The 10038-nt window shown below is 39.5% G+C and overlaps 1 protein-coding gene across 1 annotated transcript; it reads right to left on the reverse strand.

The window, feature by feature from the left end:
• Nucleotides 1–259: 259 nt before the first annotated feature.
• Nucleotides 260–7098, reverse strand: si:ch211-142k18.1. Its single transcript, XM_005914410.3, has 3 exons — nt 6899–7098; nt 2180–2727; nt 260–1253 (listed from the first exon to the last, which is right to left on the reverse strand). Exons 2-3 carry the CDS (start codon nt 2719–2721, stop codon nt 1115–1117), a joined length of 681 nt encoding a protein of 226 aa, XP_005914472.1. The 5' UTR covers nt 2722–2727; nt 6899–7098; the 3' UTR covers nt 260–1114.
• Nucleotides 7099–10038: the final 2940 nt, after the last annotated feature.

Here is a 10038-nt window from a genome sequence, read left to right on the forward strand (position 1 = left end):
GCTATTCAAGAAACCAAGTTAAAAATGCATTTAAAAAAGTTATGAGCCTCGACTTTAATACAGTAATTATTCTTTGAAAGATCCAAAGAATGAGTGACGAGTGACGTGAAGCTGAACACTGCACAACAATATATTTGGAAAACAGCTAGAGGGCAGACCGGGTGAGTGAAGTTTGTACCCCAAACTACTGATGAGCACGGGAGCTGTGAAAACACCATAATGAATATTTTTGTTAAAAAAAATGTAAGTGTAAAAAACATCAAACAACAAGGTGCTTTATTTATGTAAAATTTTGCCGTTTACAGGATTGAACATAAATCTATTTTCTAAACTCGTAATAATATAATGCTACATATTTTATTTAAAAAAAATTAAAAGGCATCCCCCTCCAGAAAGTCCTACTGGGATTAAAGAGAAACCTTGTTTAAATAAATTGCTTAAGCCGGGAAACTGTGCAAACATATCATGCATAGACAGTTTATCCTCTTTTCCCCCCTCTAATCATAGGATCTGTCTTAATATTTATATAGAAACTTATCCCCCTGGATATTTCTCTTAAGAAAACAAACCCTTTATTAGTTGTTCCAGTCCCCTCCCTCACTTATTGTTGCAGAAACAAAATCTCTATTACCACATAGTCATTATAAGTATATCCCAGACTCCACCCTTACCCTGGAACCAGATGGCCAACCCATAGCTTCCCCTGGAGAAGAGTAACAGAGTCATTATGTTTTGTTCTCCGAAGGCCCATCTATTTTGATCCATAAACACGGAGCTTAGCTCAAAGCTGCACTGCATGCTGTTCCCATATTTGACCTCACAAAAATTCCACGAATAATGCGTGGATGGAAAATCGTATGTCATCCGTCGTGGAGATATTCAGTGAAAGGGAGGTGTCAACAATCCATCTTCGTTGACTGCTTCAGTTGATGTGAAGTCTAACCTTAACACACTGTTGCATCCCAGAACTGCTCAGCACATGTACATAAAAATACAATTATAAAATGGCGAGAGGGTATATTTCTTGAATTTGGGACCTCACGGAATGCCAAACATCATTCACAAGTTCAAGGATGATGCGCAAACACTTTTCAAAACACTTTTCAATGCTTTCTCAGCGATGGATTTTCACAATGTCTTTCATTTGCTTGGTGAATGAAGCGTGCAGGGCCTGTGCTGAGCTCTCCAGCCTGCTGGCGATGTCTGCTGCAGCACGAAGCATGTCTTCAAAGGCCAAGGACTCCTCTCTGATTCTGCTCCGAAGGACCAACAGTCCAGGTGGCCGGCCGAGTGAGTGATGACAAGGAGAAAGCACCGGACACAAGAAGAAACAACAGCAGAGGGTAAGAAAAAGAAAATGCGAGGACATGCTAATATAACGGGGGATCACATGTGCTCAAGAAACTAACACTTATGTGCCACCGGGTCTCTATGTGATATTTTTTGTTCTTTGTTCTTCTCCTGCCCTTGTTATTGTCTGATTGAGTTCATCTTCGCCTTGTTACCATAGTTCCCTTGTGTGTATTTAGTCCTCAATCTTTTTCATTTCAGTGCATTTTTCCCTGTGTCACCTGCTGATTATCCAGAGATTTATTTCTTCTAATTGCGGGGTGTTTAAGTACTTCCAAAAAAACCCACCTGTTAGTCTGTTTCTCTTTTATATTAGAAATAGTTTTTTTACACAGTGCGTCAGCTTCAGATACCTAAAATGAGTCTCAGTTTGGTAAACAATTACTATTTTATTATTAATGATTAATGTAGTTTAATCTAGTTTTGCTTTTTGTTTACATGGGTAGTGTTTTAATTTATGATTGATGGAAATGGTGAAAAATGGTTATCAAATTTTTCCAACACTTGTATTTATCAATTAAAAATTCCAAACCTCAAACAAAGCCCATTTAACATAAATCATAAATCTAAGAGAGGAAAAATATTCAGAATTTCACATCTCAATAACCAGCAACTGCCTGGTGATAGACTTAAGTCAACCTACATCTTTTCTTTTTTACATCGTCTTTCCCCACAATATCTTCAGTATATGTGCTACCACAGTTAATTAATCTTAACAACAGAAACAAACAGCAGGTTTTTTTTCTTTTTCTTTTTAACTGTCATCTTTACATTTCAGCTGTTAACTTTATGACGTTTGGCACAAATACATTTGATTTACTGCACTCACTTGTGGATCCCAGAGAAGGAGTCCGGTACGTCTCCCTCCAGCTGCTTTTTTAGATCCTCTTCTGCTTTTTCTACCACCTCATGCCAGCTCTTTTGGTCCTCTTGAATGCCAATGACATTTTCCTTGATCACATCTTCATAGCGCTGATCTCCCAGCTCATTCCCTACAAATTGCACCAAGTTTTCCATCACTGCCTTGTTCCCATGCTGTATGGCCTGCAGGTAGGCCAGCTCCTCTCTCTGGGCCTTCAGCCTTCGAGCTGAAGCAGTGTTGGTGCTGAAGTGGACCGAGCACCTGTCCGGCTGGGGCTCGTGGTGGAGCACAGGTGTAGGTGACGGTGAGGATGCTGCCGATGTGGTCCAGTCGTGGCTGTTTTTGACCTTCGCAGGCTCATCACCAACAGCCTGCAATGTGTTATTGGTGGCCATTATCACAGAGTAGATGTCAAAGCCTGAACCCCAGTCCCCATCTCCACTTTGGCACAGTGCTAGGGTTGCCATGGATACCAAAGCCAAGATGACGTTTGTCCAACAATATCGCATGGTAACCTGAAAAGAGGTAGAAGTGTGTGACTGTGAACTTGGCCAGCTGGTGAAGATAATAAAACTGAGTGAGATAAATATGCAAGTGGGCTGGTTTACTTCACTTACATACTTAATTAATAAAAAAGCTGGGGTACTCTTCATGTTGTAAATTAGAATTCATAACATACAATGCATGCATGTAATTTGTATAAATGGCACAAACACCATGTATTCAGTGCTGAAGTTGAGCTTATTTACATCCTATTTACATTTAAGATATTTTTATGGTCTCACGTTTGGCGGAAACATTTCTAAATATGCAGCTGCGATAAGCAAAAATGAGTTTAAAGCAACACTGCAGGAATCTGGAAACTGAAGACTTCATTTTAAACGTGCTGCGTCTGCTCTGTTGAATTTTTAATTTCACAGTGTGCCAGATGTTTTCATTGTGTGAAAGACTGCACTAATTTGGTCAATCAACCGTTGTGGACAGGCAGACACGCCACATACGTGGACTAGTATAACTGGAGGCTGTTTTTTTGGGGTTTTTTAAATAAATAAATCAGCACTGTTAAGTATTTTTTTATAAATGTAAATTTGGTCTCATTTGTTGTTGCTGTTGAACTTAACGTACCTGGGCGGTCTCAGATGCAACGCCTCTGCCCCACAATGTTTTACACTTGACACGTCGGCAGCTAACAGCTAACTCAGTTAAGCTACAGGTCAACAGCTCAGGTTCGCTGCGTTCTCACCCTCGTCTGAAGTGAGAATGTTTTCTTTCATTTTGTTCTAGTCAATAAAAAATGATGTCTTCCTTTGCGAGAAGGCCAAACAAGGACATCCAGGTGATGCTGAAAAATTATCTCCAGCAGATAACGAGTTTAACAAGTTGGAACTGTTTTTCTAACTAAGAGTTAACAGCAAGAAAAGCCAGGTGGTTATTCAACATCGAAATGTTTGCTGCGTCATGCCATGTGCACTCATGTCCCCCGATTACTGATGCTGATCAAACTGGATAATCCCTTTTATCTGTAGCCCAGAGGATGATTTCCAAACAGAATTGAAAATTTTGCTTTCAGACCCCAGAAACAGTTTGAACAGTTTTTCATGTTACCTCAGTCCTTAAACAAGCAGAGAGTTTGTGGATCTTGGCCATGTATGAGTGTGCTTTGCATGGCATAGTTTTGACTTGTGGATGCAGTGATGACGATGGTTTGGGGAAGTGTTCCCAAGCTCATGCAGTACTCCAGCAGTGTCTCCAGCTATTGGCTTACAGCCTCGTCTCTTACATACAGAGATTAGCTGTAGATGATCCCACCATTTCTGATACTGATCATCTATTTGCCCACACGATTTTTCACAGAATGGGAAAGCCATCCTCATCATTCCATCTGGAAGACTCTGCTTCTTTGGATGCTCCTTTAACTGTACGTCCATTTTTTTGAGCAAAGGCGTGTGTGCCCTCATTCATCGTGTTGTTATGTGCGGCCGACATTTGTTGTGATTCCTTCTGTCACGCTCAGTCTGACAAAGTCTGTCAAATTCAGTGGTGGAAACTAGATGCATCCTCTCAGATGTTCAAGTTTTTAATTTTAATGCTCAGATTGCACAACATTTTTTTGTTGTTTGTGTACTTTTTTGTAATGAATAAATAAATAATAAATACTTTTAGTCCCTCAAATGTTTTTTGATTATTTCAGCTTTGCCTGTGCCTTTAAAGGGAAAATGTTCAATTCAAATGTGATGGGTTAAACCAAACAAACCCTTTCCATGCTCTGTAAATGCTGTAAAAAAGTATAAATAGGGGAACATTTTATGTGGCTTGGGTTGTGGTTATTTACTAGAGCATGCTTTACATTCTGTGGTTGAGCCATGGCATGGAGTTTTGTCATGCTAGGGTTGTAAGAGCTGACAATAGTACCCTTGCAGCAGGGTGTGTGTGGTTTCTGGTAACCAGCGGTTGTCTTGGGATCTTTCATGACATCTATTCACCTTGTAAACACAAGAGTAAAGGCTTGTTATCCCAAGCTCAACACATGAGAAGCTCTTCCTTCCCATGTGTTGCAGTTTTCAGTGAAACAGCTGCATTGTCACTTTATCATGTCCCATTTAAGGTTCTGTCTTCTCCATCTGGAAATATATATATATATGGTTGTTGTTTTTTTCAAACCGAGTCTGGTCTGAGGTTGAGGCATTGCAGACCTTTTTCTGCTGTCAGAGCACATTTGGTTTACTTTCACAGCAGCCTTGAAAGTATTTTAGCTCCCAACAGCTGAACTAGAAATCAGAGTTGCTTGACTTCCACCTATTACTCTGTTACAAATGTCCACTCCTGCCAGCTGCACACTGTAAACACTGTCTCCTTTTTTCTCTCTCTCTTTTTTTAAAAGATGAGCTGTTGCAGGGCAAAAGCCCATCAAACGACCAACTGTTGTCTCCTTCTGTTTGTGATTAGTTTAAATGGTGACCTCACACACTGCTTGCTGTGGCTGCTGTAAGACAAGTAGCCAACAGAAACCTTGAGGCACAGACACAGAGCCTGACGTCATTATGTTAGAGTAAGGAGAATGCTTTCTTTTGACTGACAAGCGCATTGTAACAGAATTTTGATCAGTAAAAATCTCATGCTGTACAAATGGGGTTTATTATTTTGATTATTTGAGTCCTTGCAAACAGCTGTGCGATAATGTAGATATCCTCCAATGTTGTCCTCAAACTAATTGGTTGTATATTAGAAAAAGCCCTGCATAAGTCTACTCTTTGTGTTTAACTTCTGTATAAGCTGACTCACTCCAGCAGATTAGATTAACAAGCCAGAGAAACTAGTGGGTGAATTCAATGTGAAACCTGTGATAAGCGGAGAGCACTCGTTCAAAGACATTTAATGCCCTGCAAGTGTGGAGATGCAGCATATCCAAAACTTTTTATCACCGTGAACTTCCACTGCACTCGTTTGGATGTTAATAAATCCAAACCTTATGGCCAAGAGTGACAACTTTCAGCCTAATGACATAATACAGCCAAATGGAAATGCAATTAATCTTGAAAAATGTTATTGTCTCTGCGTTCAGTTCCCGCCGCAGCAGTCACGGACGCGCTGAAATGACGTTTAGAGGCATTATTTCATTCTATTAAAAACCCCGCTGACCAGAGGCACATGTGCTCCCGTCTACATCACAGAGTGGCGGCAGCAGTTGCCTTTGTCTTTGGAAAATGTCTGAACAGTTTCCACGCTGGCGTCTTACGGTTTTGAAACAGGGTTTGTGTTCGACTCTCCGTGGCCCATAGTGACCTTTTTTTGGCTTCAGTGGAAGGCTCTGTTTTTATAGGCTGACTTTTCTTTTGGCTTAAAATAGAAGAAGCTTGTCTGCAGAGGGAAAGCAGCCATAAGCTCAAACACCAGCATTAGGACACTTTAGCTGTTTGTTCTATGCATTAAGCAGAGTTTTTGTTATGCTGTTCTGCTGATTTAAACACTGATTTTAATTCAGTAAACCCTTTCAGTTACCCTCATAATCAACTGGTCATCACTCCTTTCTGAAGTGCATGTCGGCATCTTTAAATTGTCTTTTTATAGAATAAAATGTAGCAAATCTACATGATGTAACTTGCAGAAATGCATCTCCAATCAAATCTCTAAAAGTGGCCGGGCTCTCTTCCATGTCTGTGGGTTAAAGCGAACCTGTGTTTTTGGTGTCCCTATAATTCAGTCTTGTTGCCCCCCGCCCCTCTTCTTAAAGCCTAAACAGGTGGGCTTCACAAATGTCACAACACACAGACTTGCTACAGTGTTAGTGGGACAAGGATTCGTAACAGTGAGGTAGCAGAGCAGAGACTGTGTTAAAGCCTGGAAGTTAGAGACGTTTTTGTTAGTATAGTCATAAGAAGTGGAGACATTTTTGCATGCACACAACTACGCAATATATGAATACTATGATGTGACCTTTTTATATGCATATGCTTTTTTTTCCTGACAGTGAAAAAAACAAACAAAAAACATCTCTTTAAATTTCCGTTCAACTCAAAAGCAGCCGTCCACACCAACAGCAGCTCTTTCACACCAAACTTTATACAAGTGCCATGAATTCAAATTTATCTACTTCTGCCAGGGGGAGTACACAGTGAGAAAGCAGCGCTTTCCCATTAATACTGTACACTAAACTCCGATTTTCATAAATCCAATCACCAAACTTACCTGCGTCCGGGAATTTATTCGGATAGAAAAATGCTAGATTCTGCCACTTCCACTCTTTCAGTTACGCAAATCAACTCAAAAGCTCCAGGACTACGATTTCCAAGTGGAGCGCATAAATACTTGCTCTGCTCCCCTTCTTCATGTCAGGGGGAAAAAATGCAGACACACGCACACACAATTAGGGTTTGGCTAGAGAGTGTGGTCGTCTGTGTGCCCCTGCCTGCTGTTGGGAGGGGTTGGGAGGGGAAGGGAAGAGGGGTAGGGGGGCTGGGGGGGTATGTTTTCAAAAAAGGCCAAAACTGAATGATTTCTTTCTTTGCAGTGGAAAGAGGGGTTGGCAGAAGGAGAGGAAGTGAAGGGAGTGTGATCTATTTCACATCTGGGGGCTCTACATAGGGGTTCCTCAGTGTGGGGGAAATGTCTTTTACGACCATGCAAGATGCACATTTCTTATTTATTAAAGTACATAGTACGGACTATACTTTTAATATGTAATAAAGTCAGGTCTTGCACTGCTGTGACGTTATTGTAGCTTACAATGCCAAAGAAGCAGCAGCGATGGATGGAGGGTTGAAAACATGGAGACAAGTTTGTTGTATTTTTAGGGGAAAACAATTAAAATCAGAATATGATAAATAGCATTTACTTTAAAATGATATCTTCAGCATAGAAGCTCTGCCCCAAGGAGTCCCTAGCATCAAATAACAGAGCAAAAAAAACCCCCAAACATTTTAATTAATCATGAAAGAAATATACCGGCTGTTAAATGAAACATTAGATATGCATTCAAAAGGCAAATATTTAACTCATATTGCAAGCTTTCTGCTTTATAAACGACAAACAAATGAATTCCAGACAGACATGAATATTTTATGGTTATGCAGCCCATTAGTTCAAAGAAAGTCTGTGATTATTTTAATTAGAACAGTGTGGTTACAAGACTGAAGCACATGCTGGTTTGGATGTTTTAGATGGGAATGATCTGTCCCCGAAGAAGCAAAATTAAATGTATCCAAACAAAGGTCGTGAAATCTTTAATTGAATAAAACTGTAGTTTTATTGTCACTGTTATTTAAATTAAATGTAAAAACTTCCTTGTACCACAGGTAAAAGTGACAAGTTACTAAAGAAATCAGTTTTTATGACCTCATGAAAAGGTATTCAGTAAACAGGTCTATTAGGATTTGCATATTTAGTTTTTATGTTGTTAAAAGTGAGCGGTAGTGTTAATTGTGAGTGTTTAACATCAGTTGCAACAGCTGTAACACAATCTAAAGTGTCCAGCTATCTATAATGCGATTAAAAAAGTGACAACAGAGAGTTGCAAGGGGTTGCCACATTTCAGCACAGCACCTAAATCAACTAAATGTGAATCTGATATGTCATAAAATTATAAACAGTCATCCTGTGACTGTGATCTTTCCCTTATTTATACCAGGGGATGCATTCAGCTAATTAGTATGAAGGTTCAGAGAGTTGCATGAATAAAAGTCACTGACTTCTTGTAAAGTTACCGTCGTCTCCCGGGTTTGTTATAAGGTTACTGCAATAATGAAATGGGTACTCACTCCCGGCTTGTCACTCATGGATGCTTGTAAAGGATCGCTATAAAATACATTGGCTAAGGATAAATTGCAGGGTAAATATTGTGAGTAGATGTATCAAACACATCTTTTCCTAAACTTAACCAAGTAGTTTTTAATGCCCAGATCTAGTGAGTGAGTGAACAACTGGAACTAAGTGAAAAACAGAAAACTGCTAAAGTAAGGTCACAAACAGAGGTCCCCCGCTCCACAAATTTGTGTTACAATCAACAGACAACTCCTGAACCTCCAAATGCAGACTTTATCACTCTTTAAAAGAAGATCCCTTGGCATCCAATAGTGCCTTGGCAGTTGCATCAATGAACCTTTTCCAAGGGATATCTCTGCGTGTCTCTGCTACACCAGTATCAGCGTTTGATGCTCTTTCATGTGACAATGTTGGTTCCTGGGAAATTTTTAATTAGTCACTTTGTGGTTTAAGGGAATTTATATCTGGTAAAAACTAGTGTAAAGAATCTATTATGTAGTGAATGAATAGGACAATCAGCAGATATTGAAGCCAAATACGTGAACAATGTTGGATTCTGGTCATAGTACTTGACTTCTTTCACGTGTCAAAGGGTAAGCATCAAAACACTGAACGTCCAGCCTCCCCACCCCCGCCGTACCTTTCAACAGCTTCTGGACTGCTGGTGTTAGTTCAGTCAGCTCATCTTACTCTTGCTCCCTCAGGGCTGCTGATCCTGTGTTCCTGCTGCTGATGAACTTTCCATTGTCTGCGGACCTTGTTTGAGGGGTTTCATAGCTGCACAGTACAGCTGGAAAAACTGACATAGTTTTTGATCACTCTCACAAAAAGAGTCATAAAAGATTTTTACTTCTTAAAGTAACACAAGTTGAAAATGATGCAGTTAGTGATCAAACCATTTGTGTCAGGTTGCTGATGCTGGCAATGCTGACAGAGTGCATTTTAACATCAGGTATCAATGATTATGTGCTCTCGCCCTACTTTTACTGAACTTCTTGTGTCTTAAATGCAGATTAGGCAACACATTTTTTAAAAAAGAAAAGAAAAATCTTTCTGGAATGATTAAAAAGTGAATAAGAGCAGGTGGATTCACTGACAGAAATATCAATCTTGGAAGTACGACTAAATCTGTGACAGCCGCTGATGGCAACAAATAATCCGAATCCGTTATGGTTTCTGTGATTCATGATAACTACTGCAGCACAGTTTTTGACTCAAGGGCAAAATTTAAAAGGGCAAGAAAGAGATCTATGATTTTTATCTACATCTAAACTCCAACCATGATGTAACTACATTGACAGCTCCCTGATCTCAACATCTTAACTCACCTCCAGGAAAAGATAAACACATTTTTAATCAAAGATAATCAGATATTTACTTCTGGTTTGTGTCATGTCACAGTTTCAACACAGTTTTGATGAAAGGACGTAATTATGTTTGACCTTTTTATTAACATAAAACACACATATTGCTATTTAATTGTGCTTTTTCAGTACTGTGATATTAAACTGTATTTTATGGATGTATTTTTTTCCTCTCTTAACAGCGTATTTAATTTTATTTCCGTT

Source organism: Haplochromis burtoni, unplaced genomic scaffold, assembly GCF_018398535.1.
Source record: "Haplochromis burtoni strain Fernald_Lab_line unplaced genomic scaffold, NCSU_Asbu1 Contig_8, whole genome shotgun sequence".
NCBI classification, from domain to species: domain Eukaryota; kingdom Metazoa; phylum Chordata; class Actinopteri; order Cichliformes; family Cichlidae; genus Haplochromis; species Haplochromis burtoni.